The 24061-nt window shown below is 42.0% G+C and overlaps 1 protein-coding gene and 1 long non-coding RNA gene across 2 annotated transcripts; one reads left to right on the forward strand and one right to left on the reverse strand.

Annotated features, from left to right (window-relative positions):
- The first annotated feature begins 11850 nt into the window (after positions 1-11850).
- On the forward strand, positions 11851-17334 carry LOC106598859 (myelin-oligodendrocyte glycoprotein-like). Its single transcript, XM_045713353.1, has 3 exons — positions 11851-12054; positions 13440-13766; positions 17153-17334. The coding sequence occupies exons 1-3, from the start codon at positions 11973-11975 to the stop codon at positions 17182-17184; spliced, it is 441 nt and encodes a 146-aa protein (XP_045569309.1). The 5' UTR covers positions 11851-11972; the 3' UTR covers positions 17185-17334.
- LOC123738292 (uncharacterized) lies at positions 17038-18252 on the reverse strand. Its single transcript, XR_006767490.1, has 3 exons — positions 18183-18252; positions 17365-17649; positions 17038-17244 (listed from the first exon to the last, which is right to left on the reverse strand). It is a non-coding gene; the product is annotated as an uncharacterized lncRNA (long non-coding RNA).
- Between the last annotated feature and the right edge of the window lie 5809 nt (positions 18253-24061).

Genomic DNA, 24061 nt, shown 5'->3' on the forward strand with positions numbered 1-24061 from the left:
TACGTCTAATGCAAGTTTAGATCCTACCCCCAAAATCCATGAATAAAGACTACTGACCTTATTCTTGCAGCTGAGAATTCAATGTAGGTTGGATCTCGTCACCGTTTCTGTTGCATACCAATTCGCCATCGGTCTGTAAAGAACCCTCAGTCTGGGGCCAGGTCTTTAATCTATGGATATCTCATCCGCCCGTGCACGGTTTCGGTGTCTCCATGGAACGACAGAAAAAGGTATTGAGATCCGGCTCGAAGGACCAAGCTGTCATAAGAATTTTTCAATCCCAATGATGATAACTAACAGTCAATAAGCTTTGACTAATCCCCGAGGTTTGTAAGACACTGGGTTAATAATAATTAGGCAAAGACTCAGCTTCTGCAAAAGGTCCGTACAGTTTAATTCAGAGAACGTTCTGAAGTTCATAATCCAAAGACATCCATTTTATAGTTCACTGCCTACGTACACACATACATACACACGAATGTAGATATCCTACACACATACATACACATGAACGGTAGGTGAGTTGTATCCCTCCCCAGAGTTCTCACCACTGTTTATCACTACCCAGCACTGTCCATTCCATTCCCCCGAGATTAGAGAAACCTTGAGAAGTATTCCCTGTCCTATCATAAGTTCCTCAGAGTTTTAGCCAGGTCGGGCCAAACACAGTCTAATTGTTCTCGGTATTTTCTTAGGCACACACATACAGATCTCTTCCTCACAGGTCTCTACTAAACCTTATGGGACTTACGTTTAGTACTTTAATTATTCATTATACATGCTACATAACCTAATAATCACTAATAGTTAGGTTTCAGGGTAGAATTATTTAATCATTACATTTAAACATATAAATCCCTTATCAGGGATGTCTTCTACCTGGGGGGATGTCTTCTACATCCTGAAATATATTCCTGGGGGGGATGTCTTCTACATCCTGAAATATATTCCTGGGCGGGGATGTCTTCTACATCCTGAAATATATTCCTGGGGGGGATGTCTACTACATCCTGTAATATATTCCTGGGGGATGTCTTCTACATCCTGAAATATATTCCTGGGGGGATGGCTTCTACATCCTGAAATATATTCCTGGGGGGATGTCTTCTACATCCTGATATATATTCCTGGTGGGGATGTCTTCTACATCCTGAAATGTATTCCAGGGGGGATGTCTTCTACATCCTGAAATATATTCCTGGGGGGATGTCTTCTACATCCTGAAATATATTCCTGGTGGGGATGTCTTCTACATCCTGAAATATATTCGAGGGGGGGATGTCTTCTACATCCTGAAATATATTCCAGGGGGGATGTCTTCTACATCCTGAAATATATTCCAGGGGGGATGTCTTCTACATCCTGAAATATATTCCTGGTGGGGATGTCTTCTACATCCTGAAATATATTCTTGGTGGGGATGTCTTCTACATCCTGAAATATATTCCTGGGGGATGTCTTCTACATCCTGAAATATATTCCTGGTGGGGATGTCTTCTACATCCTGAAATATATTCCTGGTGGGGATGTCTTCTACATCCTGAAATATATTCCGGGGGGATGTCTTCTACATCTTGAAATATATTCCGGGGATGTCTTCTACATCCTGAAATATATTCCAGGGGGGATGTCTTCTACATCCTGAAATATATTCCTGGGGGGATGTCTTCTACATCCTGAAATATATTCCTGGGGGGATGTCTACTACATCCTTGTCACGTCCTGACCATAGTAAGTTTTTATTTTCTATGGTAGAGTGGTCAGGGCGTGTACTCACCATGTTACCAATCAATCACCAATCACTTTGCTGATCCATCAATAACCAATAAATATCTCCAGGTCTGTTGAGTGTGTGTATTGTGTACATAGTTAGAATACATCCTGGTACTAGAGGTTCTGATCTCTACCGTTCAACAGTTTGGGGTCACTTAGAAATGTCCTTGTTTTTGAAAGAAAAACAAATTTTTCGTCCATTAAAATAACATCAAATTGATCAGAAATACAGTGTAGACATTGTTAATGTTGTAAATGACTATTGTAGCTGGAAACGGCTGATTTTTAATGGAATATCTACAGAGGCCCATTATCAGCAACCATCGCTCCTGTGTTCCAATGGCACATTGTGTTAGCTAATCCAAGTTTATCATTTTAAAAGGCTAATTGATCATTAGAAAACCCTTTTGCAATTATGTTAGCACAGCTGAAAACTGTTGTCTTGGCTAAGGGGTTAATATTGTAACTAGGTATTGTCTCTCTCTCTCTGGTACCAGGATATATTGTAACTGTGTCTCTCTCTCTCTCTAGTACCAGGATGTATTGTAACTGTCTCTCTCTCTCTCTAGTACCAGGATGTCTGTTGAACAAAGGTATTTTCATTGTAAGTGGGGTCATACTGAACACACACACACACACACACACACACACACACACACACACACACACACACACACACACACACACACACACTTTCTGCAGTGATTGGCATTTTAAAGTAATTTATGTATTTATGTTCTATTGTACAGAGTTGTCTACTGTTGTCTGTCGCCCCCAGTGGTTCTTTGTTGTAATTACGAACTTATTTCCTTCCCAAATGGTACCCTATTGTAGTGCACTATAAAGGGAATAGGGGGCCATTAGGGACGTATCTAACTGTAATATGTTGTTGCACTACGTCCTAATGAATAGCTCTGGTCCAGGGTGTGACGTGCATCTTGATGGTGCTGAACCGTCTTGATGGATATAACACCCTGGACCAGAGCTACCTAACAATACGCAGCTGCATAATAAGTCCTGTTATCTGATATTCTGAATAATCTTGTATTTTATACGTTGTTAAACTGATAAAAAGGAGAAACCAGCCCACTGCTCTTGCTAGTATCACTGCTCTTTATTCAGCTGTCCGTATCGGCCTCAAGGCCTTCCTCAGAGCTGTGTGAGTGTTTTGTCGTTTGGACCCTTATGTAGACATTACATCGAATGGGGTTGGAGTCGAGGGGAAATAAACATGTGTTACCAAATATAACAATGTGTATTTCATAAGTATTATAATAAAGTGTGTACATAAAACGTGTTAAACACTTCCAGGACCGGACCTGGATGTTCTGCCCCCAATGTGTTTGGGTCCATTTTTTCTCAGCTAAACGTCGGAGGAACAGAACATAATAGCAGTCCAATTAATAGTCCTCTGCTACAAATTAAACACCATTTAACACATCTGGTTAGTAGGCTATATAATCAGTTCAATGTCAATAACATAGCCTGGTATATCTGATTACATTGATAAAATCACCAATGGCCCGGATGTTCTGCCATCCTAGACGAGAGAAAAATAATGACATCTTAGACATCCTGATGAATCTAAGCATGGCACTTTCAAAAGTGACCTTTCCACCCAGACAGAGGCTCTACTGTCGCAGAAAACTGTAAGCTTCAACTGCTGGCTTCTCGTCCGTTGTAAAACCCAACAACAGAAGTGCTTCCTTAAAAACTGCCTGGATTTAAACAAACATCTTCTCTTTTCAGAAAGAGAAAAGCTCAATTAATAGGGACAGAATAGCAAAGTCCATTTTTTTGTACCTCTAAGAATAATATAGGCTGCAGCTCAGCTTCAGATTGTCATAGAGAGGAATCAGTTTATCTCCATATGCATCGGAGTCCCGTCTTTCTCGGCATTTTAGAGGTTGTTTCTACCATAAGACGTCACAGAGTTAAGCATTGTTATAGACCGCTGGATATAATCTGGATACGTTTTATTTATTTATTTACAAATATAAAGCAAACAATAGATATCATTTTTGCTATTTTCTTTAACAAAAGATATGTGATACCCTCAGTCAATTGGAGCCCTGGTTTTAGTCCAACACACCAAGCCCTTCCCAGACACGGAGGTATTTAATCAGAACCAAACACACCAAGCCCTTCCCAGACACGGAGGTATATAATCAGAACCAAACACACCAAGCCCTTCCCAGACACGGAGGTATATAATCAGAACCAAACACACCAAGCCCTTCCCAGACACGGAGGTATTTAATCAGAACCAAACACACCAAGCCCTTCCCAGACACGGAGGTATTTAATCAGAACATGCGACAGTATTGGAGTATATGTCTATACCGACATCTATGGAGGATAATTGTGTCCGTCAAACAGGGAGTCTCACCACTTATTTACTGGAGGATGAAGAAATAAGCTCCAATTATCAGTGTAATTGTGTGTTTATGACCGTTACCATGTTGTGTGGACGCGTGTACATATAGGAGGTTCCTTACCAGGCAGAAGGGAATTTAACTTGAACCGCTGCATCGGAGAGTTACAATGTTGCTGTCACTATGCAACCTACTACCTACAGTAGGAAAACGGGTTTCTGATGAATAATATCACACCTGTTATCACACATGGAACGACCCCATAAATGTTACAATTACAATAAAAATAACACTTTTATATAACATATTGAACATATATTTTAATATTCCTGTAGAACTGTAAAATACAGATAATTTGAGCTTTGGAAACAAGCGCTTTCATAAATGCATGGCGGGCCTCGTTTCGCTGTAGCAGTGTAAAATAATATTTCTGTCAATGACCCAGCCTTAATGAATTATGTTTATTTCCATATCGAATGTGATGGTCCAACATCAGCATGTATTTATTGTGTAGAGTGGCCTCTTTCCTCTGCTGTGGTGCTGCATTGCAGTCAGCGATGTTTTCTCTCGGTAGCTGTCCATGGTCCTGAAATCAAATCATGTGAGTTTGCTTGGACAGCAGCCTGATCTCCAGCTCCTTCCACCTCTGGAAACTATCTGGGTGGTCATGCGACTTCTCATGAGAGGCTGAGGAGGAGACACTGATTCCTCCAGTCCCTGGTTCCATCCCTGACCACCGCAGATTTACACTCTTGTGAAAAAAGTTTGCAGCAAAAACAGAAGGCTGCATCGTTTTTCTTGGAATAGACAAGCCTTGGTCTCTCCACTCTCTCCCCGTTCACCATCCTCCTATTGTAGTTGGCCACCGAAAACTGTCGTTGCACCTCATCTCTTGGTAAATTCCCCTCCTTATCCTGATGTGGCCCAGCCTGTTCTAACATATCCCGTAAAGATATATTCATATATTTTGGCAACTCACTGGGATCTTCTATGATTTTTGTCTGGGAGTCGGATTTAGCAGCAGCACCACCACTGTCACCGGGGACGGGGAGCGACGAATCTGAGTCTGGGTCCAAGATAGTAGGGTCTTCTCCGGCATTGTTTGGAGGTGTAGCTGGGTCTGGTGCGACCACCTGTTCTTGTCCAGCCAGAGAGCTGTCATCATCGGTGGAAGTGCATGGCTCGGACTCCTCCGGTTTGTCCTCTTCGCTGCTAGAATCAGCTAACGGGGGCTCGTCGTTCTCGGTGAATGAATGGCTTGTCCTCGTAGGCTTGTAATTCTCCCCACCGGCTGATGGACGTTGCTGCACACTGATACATTTCACCAGACAATTTCTTTGGTTTAGAGATTTTGCCTCTTTTCTCATTGTTTTTTATTTTTATATTCGCTTCCTGATATGTTTTGTCTATAAGACATGGCAGCAAATTGTTTGAAATCTCTATATGTAACAGTGTAAGTTCCGTCCCTCTATTCGTCCCAACCCGGGCTCGAACCAGGGACCCTTGCACACATCAACAACTGACACCCCACGAAGCATCGTTACCCATCGCGCCACAAAAGCCGGGGAAACAACCAGGTCTCAGAGCGAGTGACGTCACCGATTGAAACGCTATTAGCGCACCACCGCTAGCACATATAGATGACTTTTATCTAAAATGATATCCACTAGTTGCACTCCTGAGGTGCTGAGCAGTTGCACCCTCTACAACCACTGGGATTATTATTATTTGACCCTGCTGGTCATCTATGAACATTTGAACACCTTGGCCATGTTCTGTTATAATCTCCACCCTGCACAGCCAGAAGAGGACTGGCCACCCCTCAGCCTGGTTCCTCTCTAGGTTTCTTCCTAGGTTTTGGCCTTTCCAGGGAGTTTTTCCTAGCCACCGTGCTTCTATATCTGCATTACTTGCTGTTTGGGGTTTTAGGCTGGGTTTCTGAACAGCACTTTGAGATATCAGCTGATGTAAGAAGGGCTTTATAAATACATTTGATTGATTTGATTAATAGTAGCTAGCTAACATTAACAGGCTAGGTTACTGTCTTAATCACTAACGTTAACAGGTTAGGTTACTGTCTTAATCACTAACGTTAACAGGTTAGGTTACTGTCTTAATCACTAACGTTAACAGGTTAGGTTACTGTCTTAATCACTAAAGTTAACAGGTTAGGTTACTGTCTTAATCACTAACGTTAACAGGTTAGGTTACTGTCTTAATCACTAACGTTAACAGGTTAGGTTACTGTCTTAATCACTAACGTTAACCTGTTAGGTTACTGTCTTAATCACTAATCGTCTTCCTAACACACACACATTTTAAAAAAATACAATCATTTATTTGGTAGATTAATTTATTAATGTTTCATAATTGGATAATCCCATAAACACACACATCACCATAGCTACCAAGGATAGTGGTATGAACTTCAGGAGATATAAACACACACATCACCATAGCTACCAAGTATAGAGGTATGAACTTCAGGAGATATAAACCCACACATCACCATAGCTACCAAGGATAGTGGTATGAACTTCGGGAGATATAAACACACACATCACCATAGCTACCAAGGATAGTGGTATGAACTTCAGGAGATATAAACACACACATCACCATAGTTACCAAGGATAGTGGTATGAACTTCAGGAGATATAAACACACACATCACCATAGCTACCAAGGATAGTGGTATGAACTTCGGGAGAAGGGGGAATGAAGTCTGAAGTGGAGGCATTAATTCATGTTCACATTTACAACATAACATGCATGGACATTTCATCATTAAGACCTTTAGGGAATAATGTCTGGAGGGTGAAAATCCCAAAACATTCTCATTAGCTCAGTGTTATATCACCTCCCCTGTCTGATATCTTGACTTTCTCTATGTCTCACAACCTAAAGGTAGAAATGTCATGTTTTAGGTCATTACAATGTACTGCGACTGGATAATCCCTGTCTTTACTCCTGATTTAACTTCTATGTTCACTAATTCTCTGAGATAACGAGAGGTTTTACCTACATAACACAGCCCACATGGACATGTAATAATGTAGATAACATGGGTGGTGGACCAGGTAATGATGTCATTTATTTGGAACCGTTTTCCTGTATGTGGGTGGCAGAAACATTCACACTTCATCATATTGTTGTACTGAGCTCAGCATCTGCATTTATAGCTACCATTCAGAAGAGGGTGTAAAGAGCCTGGCTCGTTTTCTTTTGTGGCTGGCAGTTTGGCATGGACCAATTTGTCACGTAAATTGCATACTCTCCTATATACAATACGGGATGGGTTGTTAAATTCAGCTGGCAGAGCTGGGTCCGATGATAAAACATGACAATGGTTCTTGACAGCATCTCCCACTTTGTCTGAGTTCAAAGTCTATGTGGTGGTGAACATTACAGAGTTCTTTAGCTCTAATGGCTCTTTTTGTATCAGTTCATCTGGTGTTTTCCCTAATGCCACATTAAGAGCTTCATCCACACATTGTGGAGAGTAGCTTTACCTTAGAAACCTATTGCGCATCTCCGCTGATTTTTCTACAGAGTCCTCTTTGGAGTGGCAAATACCACGCAGTCTGAAAAACTGGCTTCTTGGAAGTCCTCTTTTTAATGTCTCAGGGTGGAATCTGTCTCCCTGTAATATAGTATTGTCTCAGGGTGGAATCTGTCTCCCTGTAATATAGTAATGTCTCAGGGTGGAATCTGTCTCTCTGTAATATAGTAATGTCTCAGGGTGGAATCTGTCTGTAATATAGTATTGTCTCAGGGTGGAATCTGTCTCTCTGTAATATAGTATTGTCTCAGGGTGGAATCTGTCTCTCTGTAATATAGTATTGTCTCAGGGTGGAATCTGTCTCTCTGTAATATAGTAATGTCTCAGGGTGGAATCTGTCTCTGTAATATAGTATTGTCTCAGGGTGGAATCTGTCTCTCTGTAATATAGTATTGTCTCAGGGTGGAATCTGTCTCCCTGTAATCTAGTATTGTCTCAGGGTGGAATCTGTCTCCCTGTAATAGAGTATTTCTGTTTGTTTTCTATACAGAGTTGTAAACAGGGTTCCATGTAATTTCTCAATCCACATATCGAGGTAATGAACAAGTCTAGTGTCACATTCAATAGTGAATTTCAGATTGGGGTCAATGTCATTGAGAAATGCTATAAAGTCTGACAGATCTTCTCCCGTTCCTCCCCATATGCAAAACATGTCATTAATATATCGATACAACTTCAGGATTTTTTTGTTAATTTTCATTGTTAACAAGATGTTTGTCAAAAGTGACCCACATAAAGGTTAGCATTGCTTGGAGCAAATTAGGAGCCCTTCAACGTCCCATTCGTTTGGAGGTAGAATTCATCATCAAACCTGAAATAGTTATATGTCAAATCATATTCAACTGTAGAATAAAGTTTGTTGGTGGGTATTTGTTAGTTTCTCGTTCTCTCATATAATGAGCCAGGGCTGCCAGGCCCCGTGTGGGGAATGCTGGTATATAGACTCTCAACATCTAATGTGACCAAAATACATTGTTAAAAGTATTTTAGTTGAACTTCTCTCTGACAGGGCTTGTGATTAGTGTGTGTACACTACCTGTGGCTCCATTTAACACCATACAGATAAACCTTTAAACTCTCAAACACTTAAATCATTACAGTTTTTATTCCTTCAGTTGGGAAGAAGATGGATACATACAGAGATAGAATTACATTCAGAACATATAATAGAATCTCTATGGTAACAGTGATAGAATTACATTCAGAACATATAATAGTATCTCCATGGTAACAGTGATAGAATTACAATCAGAACATATAATAGTATCTCTATGGTAACAGTGATAGAATTACATTCAGAACATAAATAGTATCTCCATGGTAACAGTGATAGAATTACAATCAGAACATATAATAGTATCTCTATGGTAACAGTGATAGAATTACATTCAGAACATATAATAGTATCTCCATGGTAACAGTGATAGAATTACATTCAGAACATATAATAGAATCTCTATGGTAACAGTGATAGAATTACATTCAGAACATATAATAGTATCTCTATGGTAACAGTGATAGAATTACAATCAGAACATATAATAGTATCTCCATGGTAACAGTGATAGAATTACATTCAGAACATATAATAGTATCTCCATGGTAACAGTGATAGAATTACATTCAGAACATATAATATGGTAACAGTGATAGAATTACATTCAGAACATATAATAGTATCTCCATGGTAACAGTTACATGGTAGTCAGAACCTGACATACTGTTGGACTATGTATTAACAACAGTAATGTCTTTATATCATAACTGAATTAAACTTTATTTTCTTCAGAATTTCATGTGATATATAGACATAGCAGTGAAAGTCAGTATAGAAAGATTTGACTTGAACCCTGGTCTCCCATGAGGGAATGTACTTTATAGTTCTCAAACTCTGGGACAGGAAATGATCTGTGACAACTACAAAGAGACACATTTACAATCCTCATCACATTTCATTAACCTTTTCCTGCTAACATCCCCCCTTCCTACCTCCCTCTCTCTACTCTTCTCTCTCTCTTTCTGAGAAGAACCTTTTGGACACTGCTCTGGGAACACCTGGACACCATTACCTGGGTCGTGCTGCTTCAACATGTTATACTGTAACACCCTGATCTGTTTCACCTTTTTTTGTGCTTGTCTGTATTTTTCTTAAAACTCAATTGTTGGTTCAGTGCTTGTAAGTCAGCATTTCACTGTTAGGTCTACACATGTTGTATTCAGCATTTCACTGTTAGGTCTACACATGTTGTATTCAGCATTTCACTGTTAGGTCTACACATGTTGTATTCAGCATTTCACTGTAAGGTCTACACATGGTGTATTCAGCATTTCACTGTAAGGTCTACACATGGTGTATTCAGCATTTCACTGTTAGGTCTACACATGGTGTATTCAGCATTTCACTGTAAGGTCTACACATGGTGTATTCAGCATTTCACTGTAAGGTCTACACATGTCGTATTCACAACATAAAAACATGTTGTGAACCTGGTGTGACATTATTGAAACTGTGCTGACACCTGGTGGACATCAAGAGGAACTACACCACACACACAATCACCTTAAAACAGATGGGATGCTTTACATACGTTGCTCTTCTCACTAATATATATGTCCAATAAACAGACATGCAAAGTCGGAATGTAAAGTCGGAATGTAAAGAACAAACGACTGGAAAGTTCTTCAGAAGCAGCTGTAGTGAGTCAAGCATCTTGAGGTTACCTGAAATAGGTCAAAGCATATATTACATTTAACTCAACATCTTGGACACAGACACACGTTACCTGCTATATTTGGGCAACAGGATTAAGACAGAGAAAACTTGGTAAAATACAATGTATGCTTCTGTATTTGGAGTAGGCTGGTATATACAGTATCATCGGTAACAATTATGTACAAGCCACCTAGTTAATAAAATATTGGAGCAGGCAGTCATTAGTGAAGTTACATGTTAACCATAGAGGAGCCTAATAGAGGAGCCTAATAGAGGAGCCTAATAGAGGAGCCTAATAGAGGAGCCTGATAGAGGAGCCTAATAGAGGAGCCTGATAGAGGAGCCTAATAGAGGAGCCTAATAGAGGAGCCTAATAGAGGAGCCTGATAGAGGAGCCTGATAGAGGAGCCTAATAGAGGAGCCTGATAGAGGAGCCTGATAGAGGAGCCTAATAGAGGAGCCTGATAGAGGAGCCTGATAGAGGAGTCTAATAGAGGAGCCTGATAGAGGAGCCTAATAGAGGAGCCTGATAGAGGAGCCTGATAGAGGAGCCTAATAGAGGAGCCTGATAGAGGAGCCTAATAGAGGAGCCTAATAGAGGAGCCTGATAGAGGAGCCTGATAGAGGAGTCTAATAGAGGAGCCTGATTGAGGAGCCTAATAGAGGAGCCTGATAGAGGAGCCTGATAGAGGAGCCTAATAGAGGAGCCTAATAGAGGAGCCTGATAGAGGAGCCTGATAGAGGAGCCTGATAGAGGAGTCTAATAGAGGAGCCTAATAGAGGAGCCTGATAGAGGAGCCTGATAGAGGAGCCTAATAGAGGAGCAGTAGAGTTCACCTGCCGAATGCCGACACACGGGAAATAATAACTAAAACAACGAACGAGAGACGGTGGAGGATACCAGAATGAAGACAGACATGTTTCTGAATAAACGTGGTGAGTAATAAAACGGAATTACATTGGCCACTTCCTGCCCGGTATCTTATTCCGCCGCTATACAACTTTGCTTGCGTTATTTGTTGGCAACCTTGTTATTTACAAAGTTTTTGGAACAGATTCCTATTGGACCGTTCCACAAATTATACCCACCCTGACAGGCTGACCATGTGTATATGACCAATACAATCTGACTTGACAGGCTGGTGGGGTGTGTGTGTGTGTGTGTGTGTGTGTGTGTGTGTGTGTGTGTGTGTGTGTGTGTGTGTGTGTGTGTGTGTGTGTGTGTGTGTGTGTGTGTGTGTGTGTGTTGAGAGACCACTAGTTATTGGTTCCCTTCGTGTACACTAACACGCAGTGAAACACCGCTTCCCAGTCAGTACTGACCGCTGGGCGGTGATCAGACATATCCAGTGGTTCCTGTGACGAGTTTGACGCAATGCGACTTTCTTCATCAAGGAGAGTGTGTTTGCAGCAACAGCTCAGCGGTTTCAGGTCACTGTATCGTGTAGAAGATAGATTGACACGATCCTATATTTGTACATAACTTCTGTCTTTAACCGGTTTAGGAGAGAGGCAGGTTCTACATAACTTCTGTCTTTAACCGGACAATATGAAGACTTATTCAGTCTGCGGGTTGTGGACACTTTTAATGTACATCATTAGTATATCATCAACATCAAGTGACACAGACGGTAAGTACGTTTGATAACTAGTGATAATGTGGGTTTTGCAGTTGTAACGTTACTTTCTTAAACACAGGATCTGTAGAATGGAACAGGGTTAGGGACCGGTTTCCCCAAATCATCAGATTGGATCCTATTGTTATGGCTGTAAGGTGGCACCGCCATCTGGTGGTCAATGTTAATTACTGCAACTCCAGTGTTTTTACCGATGTGCTTGAAATACCCGGATGTATTGTAATATACTGAACAAGACTGGTTACTCGCATCAATGCCTCTGTCTCGTTATTTAACATTCAAACATGGTGTCAGAGTCGGATAACTAACCATGCTTTCCGCAAATTAGAGTCACCTGTTCTGGTTTACCGCCCCAAAAACATGCTTATTTGAGTAAAACTTGTCCTTAGCTAGAGTGAGTTTGCTAGTTAGCTTCAGTGTTGTTAGCAGCGGTTAGACATCCAGCACAAACTGGGATACGTTTAGAGGTGGATGGGAGGACTATGCTAGTTAGCTTCAAACACAACCTGAACCTAACAGCAGCTCAGCATGGTAACGCTACAGCTATTCTCGATGCTCTTGAACTTTAAGCCAGCAAAGTACGTTTATCTACGAGCGTTATGTTTTCAGTTGTTGCAAACCAGAGGACGGGGAGTCCATTGACAGCTGTGTCACTAGGCGAAGGGAAAAGGCAGCTACATGTGACTATGGTGCTTTAATAGATGAACTGATCAGAGATAAGCTAGTGCTTGGCATAACTGATGAGGGAACCCACAGACGTTTGCTGCTGGTCTTGGCAGTGGAGACCTGCCGTGCAGCAGAGCTGATATACGGATAAGGTCCATGGATCTAGAAAGGCAACATATGGACAATGTCAATGCTACATTCAGGCAGTCCCAGACCAGTCCCATACCACTCCCAGACCAGCCCCAGACAAGTCCCAGATAAATTATTGCTTGAGAAAAGTGTCTTTGCTAAGATTCTATTTTTGTTTCTTTTTGACCATTTTAATTGAAAACAATCACAATAAGGTACTTAATCGTTACCCAGAAATGATTTGATATTGAGATAAAAACGGCTACATTGGATCTTTTAACCGTGTCTCCTGAGGAAGCCTAGCATAATGTGGAAGCTCTCACTAAAGAGAGATCAGCTGTCTGTGGAAATGCAGCCTTTTTCATATCTGTGATTGATTCAAACGCCCCCGATCAACTAATCAATAAACCGATTATTCTAACTGATCCCTACTATTTAGTGAGATGATTTATTGAATTGTCTATGAGAGTAAAGTTCACATTTGTAGGACGACGACAGGGTCCTGAAAAAGGGACGTTTCTTTCTTTGCTGAGTATATCTGGCTTTGTCTCAAAGTATATCAATCTGTAATCTGTTTCTTTCAGGTACAGTTCAGCACATTGTGGCCTTAGTTGGTGATGATGCCATCCTGCCCTGCACCCTGAGCAGCACTGTCAGTGCTGTGTATCAGTCAGTAGAGTGGCAGAGACCAGACCTAAAACCAAAAGAGGTCCATCTTTACAGAGATGAGAAGGACGATCTTGTGCTCCAGAATCCAGTCTTCAGGGGAAGAACGTCACTGTTTAAAGAAGAACTAGAGAACGGCAACGCTAGTTTAAAGTTGACCAGAGTGGAACTCTCTGATGCTGGAAACTACACCTGTTACATTCCACTGCTGGACCACCAGAAAACCATCATTCAACTCATTGTTGGTGAGTCAACACACCTGCTGACCACCCAAACCCCCTTAGGAGACAGATCTCATGAAATCAATGGTGAGTTCAATGTCATGTCCATAGCATGATGAGTATTAGTTACATACTGTACATTTTTTCTATAGGATTGAGGTCAGGGCTTTATGATGGCCACTCCAATATCTTGATTTTGTTGTCCTTCAGCCATTTTGCCATAACTTTGGAAGTATGCTTGGGGTCATTGTCCATTTGGAAGACCCATTTGCGACCAAGCTTAAGTTCCTGACTGATGTCTTGAGATGTTGCTTCATAATATCCACATCATTTTCCTTCCTCATGATGCCATTTATTCTTCGGCTTGCAAGCCTCCCCCTTTTTCCTCCAAACATAACGATGGACATTAAGGCCAAACAGTTCTATTTTTGTTTCATCAGACCAGATGACATTTCTCCAAAAAGTACGATCTTTGTCCCCATGTGCAGTTACAAACCATAGTCTGGCTTTTTTATGGCAGTTTTGGAGCAGTGGCTTCTTCCTTGCTGAGCGGCCTTTCAGGTTATGTCGTTATAGGACTTGTTTTACTGTGGAAAAATATACTTTTGTACCTGTTTCCTCCAGCATCTTCACAAGGTTGTTTGCTGTTGTTCTGAGATTGATTTGTACTTTTCGTACCAAAGTACGTTAATCTCTAGGAGACAGAACGCGTCTCCTTCCTGAGCGGTATGACGGCTGCGTGGTCCCATGGTGTTTATACTTGCGTACTATTGTTTGTACAGATGAACGTGGTACCTTCAGGCGTTTGGAAATTGCTCCCAAGGATGAACCAGACTTGTGGAGGTCTACCATTTTTTTTCCTGAGGTCTTGGCTGATTTCTTTAGATTTTTCCTATGATGTCAAGCAAAGAGGCACTGAGTTTGAAGGTAGGACTTGAAATACATCCACAGGTACACCTCCAATTGACTCAAATGATGTCAATTAGCCTATCAGAAGCTTCGAAAGCCATGACATTTTTTGGAATTTTCCAAGCTGTTTAACCTCTAGGGTCGGCGGGACGAAATCGTCCCACCTACTCAACAGCCAGTTGAATCCCGTGGCGCGTTATTCAAATACCTTAGAAATGCTTTTACTTCAATTTCTCAAACATATGACTATTTTACACCATTTTAAAAGACAAGACTCGTTAATCTAACCACACTGTCCGATTTCAAAAAGGCTTTACAACGAAAGCAAAACATTAGATTATGTCAGCAGAGTACCCAGACAGAAATAATCAGACACCCATTTTTCAAGCTAGCATATAATGTCACATAAACCCAAACCACAGCTAAATGCAGCACTAACCTTTGATGATCTTCATCAGATGACAACCCTAGGACATTATGTTATACAATACATGCATGTTTTGTTCAATCAAGTTCATATTCATATCAAAAACCAGCTTTTTACATTAGCATGTGACGTTCAGAACTAGCATACCCCCGCAAACTTCCGGTGAATTTACTAAATTACTCACGATAAACGTTCACAAAAAACATAATTATTTTAAGAATTATAGATACAGAACTCCTCTATGCACTCGCTATGTCCGATTTTAAAATAGCTTTTCGGTGAAAGCACATTTTGCAATATTCTCAGTAGATAGCCCGGCATCACAGGGCTAGCTATTTAGACACCCACCAAGTTTAGCACTCACCAAAATCAGATTTACTATAAGAAAAATGTTATTACCTTTGCTGTCTTCATCAGAATGCACTCCCAGGACGTCTACTTCAATAACAAATGTTGGTTTGGTTCAAAATAATCCATAGTTATGTTCAAATATCCTCTGTTTTGTTCGTGCGTTCAAGACACTATCCGAATGGTAAATATGGGTGACGCGCACGACGCATTTCGTGACAAAAAAAATCTAAATATTCCATTACCGTACTTCGAAGCATGTCAACCGCTGTTTAAAATCAATTTTTATGCCATTTTTCTCGTAAAAAAGCGATAATATTCCGACCGGGAATCTGTGTTTAGGTTCAAAGACGATAGAAAATAAAAACATGGGGTCGACTCGTGCACGCGCCTCATCCCATTGTCCTCTGATAGAGCACTTGCCAAAAGTGCTAATGTGTTTCAGCCTGGGGCTGGAATTACATCATTCAGCTTTTTCCCGCTTTCTGAGAGCCTATGGGAGCCGTAGGAAGTGTCACATTACAGCAAAGATCCCCAGTCTTCAATAAACAGAGTCAAGAAGCTCAAGGAATGGTCAGAGAGGGCACTTCCTGTAAGGAATCTTCTCAGGTTTTTGCCTGCCATATGAGTTCTGTTATACTCACAGACACCATTCAAACAGTTTTAGAAACTTTAGGGTGTTTTCTATCCAAAGCCAATAATTATATGCATATTCTAGTTTCTGGGCAGTAGTAATAACCAGATTTAAATCGGGTATGTTTTTTTATCCGGCCGTGTAAATACTGCCCCCTACCCCAACAGGTTAAAGGCACAGTCAACTTAGTGTATGTAAACTTCTGACCCAGTGGAATTGTGATAGTGAATTATAAGTGAAATAATCTGTCTGTAAACAATTGTTGGAAAGATTACTTGTGTCATGCACAAAGTAGATGTCCTAACCGACTTACCAAAACTATACTTTGTTAACAAGAAATTTGTGGAGTGGTTGAAAAAGTCGTTTTAATGACTCCAACCTAAGTGTATGTAAACTTCCGACTTCAACTGTATGAAATGGTTCTAAATAGGAACACTTTGCCTTCCTGGTACCAGGGCTGCTGAATCAAATGTACCTACTGCAAACAGCACAAAAACAAACAAAAAAAATAGGAACGCGAGGCTTTATCGTTGGATGTTTTACAGAAATGTTTGGTGATAAACTAGGAATGGCTTGGAGATGGACCAGTCAATCACGATCGACCGGTTGGTGACCACTGATGTAGACAGACATGACTTTCCTCTCTCTTTAGGTTGTTTAATATATTATAGCTCCACCAGATAACACCACCACACCAGGAAGTAACACCACCACACCAGGAAGTAACACCACCACACCAGGAAGTAACACCACCACACCAGGAAGTAACTCCACCAGATAACACCACCACACCAGGAAGTAACACCACCACACCAGGAAGTAACACCACCAGATAACACCAGGAAGTAACTCCACCAGATAACACCACCACACCAGGAAGTAACTCCACCACACCAGGAAGTAACACCACCACACCAGGAAGTAACTCCACCAGATAACACCACCACACCAGGAAGTAACTCCACCACACCAGGAAGTAACTCCACCAGATAACACCACCACACCAGGAAGTAACTCCACCAGATAACACCACCACACCAGGAAGTGTGACTTACCTTTCTGATAGTCAATATCCCTTTTTTTTATCAACAGGTAGAGACCTCCAGCTCCAGCAAGAACTGTAACAAGAACTGCTACTACAACTGTCAGCCAGCAGGAATGACACGTCTTAGGAAACATTTGATCTGAAACACAGGATGTAGAATTATTACAATACCTAATGCTTAATACACATGAAATGACTTTTAAACAGGACATTTTTTTACAGATAGTGCCTTTTTCAAATATCCAAAACAGACCCTCACCTGGAACATGAACCCGTCTCTCCTTCATGTGTTTGATCTCCAACTGTTGAACCCGACAGGTGAAGGTGTTGTTGTCAGAGTTCTGGACGATGACATGGCTTGTCACAGTGTAGCAGCCTTCACGGTCTCTGGATGTCTCTGTAGGTCCAGCAGCAGAGAGGACACGTCCATGAGCATCACACCACTCCATGACAGGCTCTGGGTAGCAGCCTTCAGCCTCACACCGCAGGACCACCTCATCGCCTTCGTTTCCCTCAATGATGATAACTGGTCTAGACGCAGCACCTATACAGATACAAAGATATACCACGGCTTTCAGCCAATCAGCATTCAGGGCTCAAACCACCTAGTTTATAATGTTTGTGATATCAGACTGTATACCACAGGTATGACAAAACAATACTTTTTACTGTTCTGTTACCTTGGTAACCAGTTTAACAGCAATAAGGCAACTCAGGGTTAGTAGTATATGGCCAATATACCACGGCTAATGGCTGTATCCAGGTTGCGTCGTGCATAAGAACAGCCCATAGCCGTGATATATTGGCCATATACCACACCCCCCTCGTGCCTTATTGCTTAAATATAACACAAGGGTTTGTTGATATTCTTGGACCTTTAAATTAATAGAGGAACTAACAAGTGATCACAGCATTGTACATGGACTTAGCTGGGGTTAAGGTAAGGATGTAGTCTAACCAATGTACAGTATGTAACTAATACTCATCATGCTATGGACATGACACTGAACTCACCCTTGATTTCATGAGATCTGTCTCCTAAGGGGGTTTGGGTGGTCAGCAGGTGTGTTGACTCACCAACAATGAGTTGAATGATGGTTTTCTGGTGGTCCAGCAGTGGAATGTAACCTACGTTTTCGTTTATACCCGAGAACAGTTGAGACGGTACTGTTTCTGAATAAACGTGGTGAGTAAAAAAACGGAATTACATAGGCCACTTCCTGCCCGGTATCTTATTCCGCCGCTATACAACTTTGCTTGCGTTATTTGTTGGCAACCTTGTTATTTACAAAGTTTTTGGAACAGATTCCTATTGGACCGTTCCACAAATTATACCCACCCTGACAGGCTGACCATGTGTATATGACCAATACAATCTGACTTGACAGGCTGGTGGTGTGTGTGTGCGTGTGTGTGTGTGTGTGTCTGTGTGTGTGCCTGTGTGTGTGTGCCAGTGTGTGTGCGTGTGTGTGTGTGTTGAGAGAGCACTACAGTTATTGGCTCCCTTCGTCTACACTAACACGCAGTGTTGACGTAATGCGACTTTCAACAGCAAAGAGGTGAAAGGAGGCAGTGTGTTTTTCAAAGTTTTTTTTTATAGGGAGTGGGAGTGTGAATTTGACTTGACAGGCTGGTGGGGTGTGTGTGTGTGTGTGTGTGTGTGTGTGTGCGCGCAGGGGCAAAAATCTGATATCAACTTTGGAGGGGACATTTACATTACATTTTCTCAAGAGCAATTCCTGAGGGGGACACCAAAAGTAGTGCTGTAACACATAGCCTACATTGTAATATGGTAAATGCATATTGAGGAACCAAAGAAATAAGGTGTTTGCCGTACTCCTAACTACCGGTACCCAAAACTACACAACTAATCACAACAGCAATACCATTGCCTTTAACAAATCTTAGTTCAGTCACCAGTTTAAGTTGAGAGTGGGGGTATCCATGGCATTTTCCAATTATGTTCCTATTTTACAAGTCAAAAAAATTGAGAACCTTTCATAATGTTGCCAAACAAAGACTCAACAAACTTACCTGAGACTCCCTGTCTCTGCCAGTCTGTCCCTGCATATCTGTCCCCAACTCTGCTGTCTGTGTGCCATCTGTTGCCTGCTCTGCCTAATGACATCATTGTGAAACATTTCCATTAGAATTTCATTTCTTTCTTATGAACATTTTATCAACTAGTCTTTGAGATATTAGGCTACTAGGGTTCTTACTATGTGTTTTGGTGTATTGAAAAATACTCTTTTATTTTTCTGCCATTTTTCTACCTGGCTGGCTGGCTGGCTACACACACAGTGTGTAGGTTATTTACAGTAGGAGATGGGCTTCTATCATCTTCAATCATTCTATATGGGCTTCGATCTAAAAGGTAGCTAGCAAATGTGAAACGGATTAAAATGACAAGAGTTGACAGCTGTATGAGTTCACCATTTACACAACATATGCTGCAACCTTTTGTAATTTTAATAGTTTGTTTCATATTGGCTGGCTTCCAACAATAGCTGAATTTGCAAAGCTAGCGAGCACCAATTCAGTTTCAGTGGTGTTTGCTATAATCTTTGCTACCCGGGTTAAATAAAGGTGAGATTAAATAAATAAAAGTTCCCTTGCGACAATTTAGCTTTTGCAACGAGACCATTAAATATATTTAAGACAATGGTAGATGAGAGTGTAGTTCTGTTCAGTTTGGACTTCAGTTTATCGCTAACCTTATCACAGGGACTTTGAAGCACTAACTTACATCATCTGCATGCTGATTCCATCTTTGACGACGCCACATAAATGGAATAGGTACTAGCTAGCTTAATAGTTAATATTTGCGCGCTAGCTCTGCATATTCAGCTAGTGTGTGTGCGCGATTGACTGGATGAACCTCACGGCAGTTACGGAGCAAGCTAAGGAACTGGCAGTGGATCAAACCATTGTGAGGCAAAGGGGTCGCAATCTTTTGAAACTTAAAAACGCGCTATTAAGTGTCAATAATCAGCACAATTGCTTTCATTGCGTATTATTAATATTATTTAAATTACATAGTTATGTTTCAGTGATATATTGGGGGGGACAAATCATATTTTTCCCAGGATGGGGGGTCGTGTCCCCCCGTCCCCCCCGGGATTTCCGCCCCTGGGTACAAGTGTATCGTTAGATAGAACTATAGGATCGTGTCTATCTGCAATACGATACAGTGACCTGAAACCGCTGAGCTGTCTGCTGCAAACACACTCTCCTCCAGCGGCCACTCCCTCCCAAGTAACCCCCTCTTGCTGAAGAAAGTCGCATTGCGTCAAACTCGCCACAGGAACCACTGGATATGTCTGATCACCGCCCAGCGGTCAGTACTGACTGGGAAGCGGTGTTTCACTGCGTGTTAGTGTACACGAAGGGAGCCAATAACTAGTGGTCTCTCAACACACACACACACACACACACACACACACACACACACACACACACACACACACCCCACCAGCCTGTCAAGTCAGATTGTATTGGTCATATACACATGGTCAGCCTGTCAGGGTGGGTATAATTTGTGGAACGTTCCAATAGGAATCTGTTCCAAAAACTTTGTAAATAACAAGGTTGCCAACAAATAACGCAAACAAAGTTGTATAGCGGCGGAATAAGATACCGGGCAGGAAGTGGCCTATGTAATTCCGTTTTATTACTCACCACGTTTATTCAGAAACATGTCTGTCTTCATTCTGGTATCCTCCACCGTCTCTCGTTCGTTGTTTTAGTTATTATTTCCCGTGTGTCGGCATTCGGCAGGTAAACTCTACTGCTCCTCTATTAGGCTCCTCTATCAGGCTCCTCTATCAGGCTCCTCTATTAGACTCCTCTATCAGGCTCCTCTATCAGGCTCCTCTATCAGGCTCCTCTATTAGGCTCCTCTATTAGGCTCCTCTATCAGGCTCCTCTATCAGGCTCCTCTATTAGGCTCCTCTATTAGACTCCTCTATCAGGCTCCTCTATCAGGCTCCTCTATTAGGCTCCTCTATTAGGCTCCTCTATCAGGCTCCTCTATTAGGCTCCTCTATCAGGCTCCTCTATCAGGCTCCTCTATTAGGCTCCTCTATCAGGCTCCTCTATTAGACTCCTCTATCAGGCTCCTCTATCAGGCTCCTCTATTAGGCTCCTCTATCAGGCTCCTCTATCAGGCTCCTCTATTAGGCTCCTCTATCAGGCTCCTCTATCAGGCTCCTCTATTAGGCTCCTCTATTAGGCTCCTCTATTAGGCTCCTCTATCAGGCTCCTCTATTAGGCTCCTCTATCAGGCTCCTCTATTAGGCTCCTCTATTAGGCTCCTCTATTAGGCTCCTCTATTAGGCTCCTCTATGGTTAACATGTAACTTCACTAATGACTGCCTGCTCCAATATTTTATTAACTAGGTGGCTTGTACATAATTGTTACCGATGATACTGTATATACCAGCCTACTCCAAATACAGAAGCATACATTGTATTTTACCAAGTTTTCTCTGTCTTAATCCTGTTGCCCAAATATAGCAGGTAACGTGTGTCTGTGTCCAAGATGTTGAGTTAAATGTAATATATGCTTTGACCTATTTCAGGTAACCTCAAGATGCTTGACTCACTACAGCTGCTTCTGAAGAACTTTCCAGTCGTTTGTTCTTTACATTCCGACTTTACATTCCGACTTTGCATGTCTGTTTATTGGACATATATATTAGTGAGAAGAGCAACGTATGTAAAGCATCCCATCTGTTTTAAGGTGATTGTGTGTGTGGTGTAGTTCCTCTTGATGTCCACCTGGTGTCAGCACAGTTTCAATAATGTCACACCAGGTTCACAACATGTTTTTATGTTGTGAATACGACATGTGTAGACCTTACAGTGAAATGCTGAATACACCATGTGTAGACCTTACAGTGAAATGCTGAATACACCATGTGTAGACCTAACAGTGAAATGCTGAATACAACATGTGTAGACCTTACAGTGAAATGCTGAATACACCATGTGTAGACCTTACAGTGAAATGCTGAATACAACATGTGTAGACCTTACAGTGAAATGCTGAATACACCATGTGTAGACCTTACAGTGAAATGCTGAATACACCATGTGTAGACCTTACAGTGAAATGCTGAATACAACATGTGTAGACCTTACAGTGAAATGCTGAATACAACATGTGTAGACCTAACAGTGAAATGCTGAATACAACAGGTGTAGTAGACCTAACAGTGAAATGCTGAATACAACATGTGTAGACCTTACAGTGAAATGCTGAATACAACATGTGTAGACCTAACAGTGAAATGCTGAATACAACAGGTGTAGACCTAACAGTGAAATGCTGACTTACAAGCACTGAACCAACAATTGAGTTTTAAGAAAAATACAGACAAGCACAAAAAAAGGTGAAACAGATCAGGGTGTTACAGTATAACATGTTGAAGCAGCACGACCCAGGTAATGGTGTCCAGGTGTTCCCAGAGCAGTGTCCAAAAGGTTCTTCTCAGAAAGAGAGAGAGAAGAGTAGAGAGAGGGAGGTAGGAAGGGGGGGATGTTAGCAGGAAAAGGTTAATGAAATGTGATGAGGATTGTAAATGTGTCTCTTTGTAGTTGTCACAGATCATTTCCTGTCCCAGAGTTTGAGAACTATAAAGTACATTCCCTCATGGGAGACCAGGGTTCAAGTCAAATCTTTCTATACTGACTTTCACTGCTATGTCTATATATCACATGAAATTCTGAAGAAAATAAAGTTTAATTCAGTTATGATATAAAGACATTACTGTTGTTAATACATAGTCCAACAGTATGTCAGGTTCTGACTACCATGTAACTGTTACCATGGAGATACTATTATATGTTCTGAATGTAATTCTATCACTGTTACCATAGAGATACTATTATATGTTCTGAATGTAATTCTATCACTGTTACCATAGAGATACTATTATATCTCCGAGTTGGGCATCTCCGGCGCGGCCCACGCTTGGATTGCGTCCTACCTGACAGGTCGCTCCTACCAGGTGGCGTGGCGAGAATCTGTCTCCACACCATGCGCTCTCACCACTGGTGTCCCCCAGGGCTCTGTTCTAGGCCCTCTCCTATTCTCGCTATACACCAAGTCACTTGGCTCTGTCATATCCTCACATGGTCTCTCCTATCATTGCTATGCAGACGACACACAATTCATCTTCTCCTTTCCCCCTTCTGATAACCAGGCGGCGAATCGCATGTCTGCATGTCTGTCAGACATATCAGTGTGGATGACGGATCACCAGCTCAAGCTGAACCTCGGCAAGACGGAGCTGCTCTTCCTCCCGGGGAAGGACTGCCCGTTCCATGATCTCGCCATCACGGTTGACAACTCCCTTGTGTCCTCCTCCCAGAGTGCTAAGAACCTTGGCGTGATCCTGGACAACACCCTGTCGTTCTCCACTAACATCAAGGCGGTGACCCGATCCTGTAGGTTCATGCTCCACAACATTCGCAGAGTACAACCCTTCCTCACACAGGAAGCGGCGCAGGTCCTAATCCAGGCACTTGTCATCTCCCGTCTGGATTACTGCAACTCGCTGTTGGCTGGGCTCCCTGCCTGTGCCATTAAACCCCTACAACTCATCCAGAACGCCGCAGCCCGTCTGGTGTTCAACCTTCCCAAGTTCTCTCACGTCACCCCGCTCCTCCGCTCTCTCCACTGGCTTCCAGTTGAAGCTCGCATCCGCTACAAGACCATGGTGATTGCCTACGGAGCTGTGAAGGGAACGGCACCTCCATACCTTCAGGCTCTGATCAGGCCCTACACCCAAACAAGGGCACTGCGTTCATCCACCACTGGCCTGCTGGCCCCCTACCTCTGAGGAAGCACAGTTCCCGCTCAGCCCAGTCAAAACTGTTCGCTGCTCTGGCACCCCAATGGTGGAACAAGCTCCCTCACGACGCCAGGACAGCGGAGTCAATCACCACCTTCC

Source organism: Salmo salar, unplaced genomic scaffold, assembly GCF_905237065.1.
Source record: "Salmo salar unplaced genomic scaffold, Ssal_v3.1, whole genome shotgun sequence".
NCBI lineage: Eukaryota > Metazoa > Chordata > Actinopteri > Salmoniformes > Salmonidae > Salmo > Salmo salar.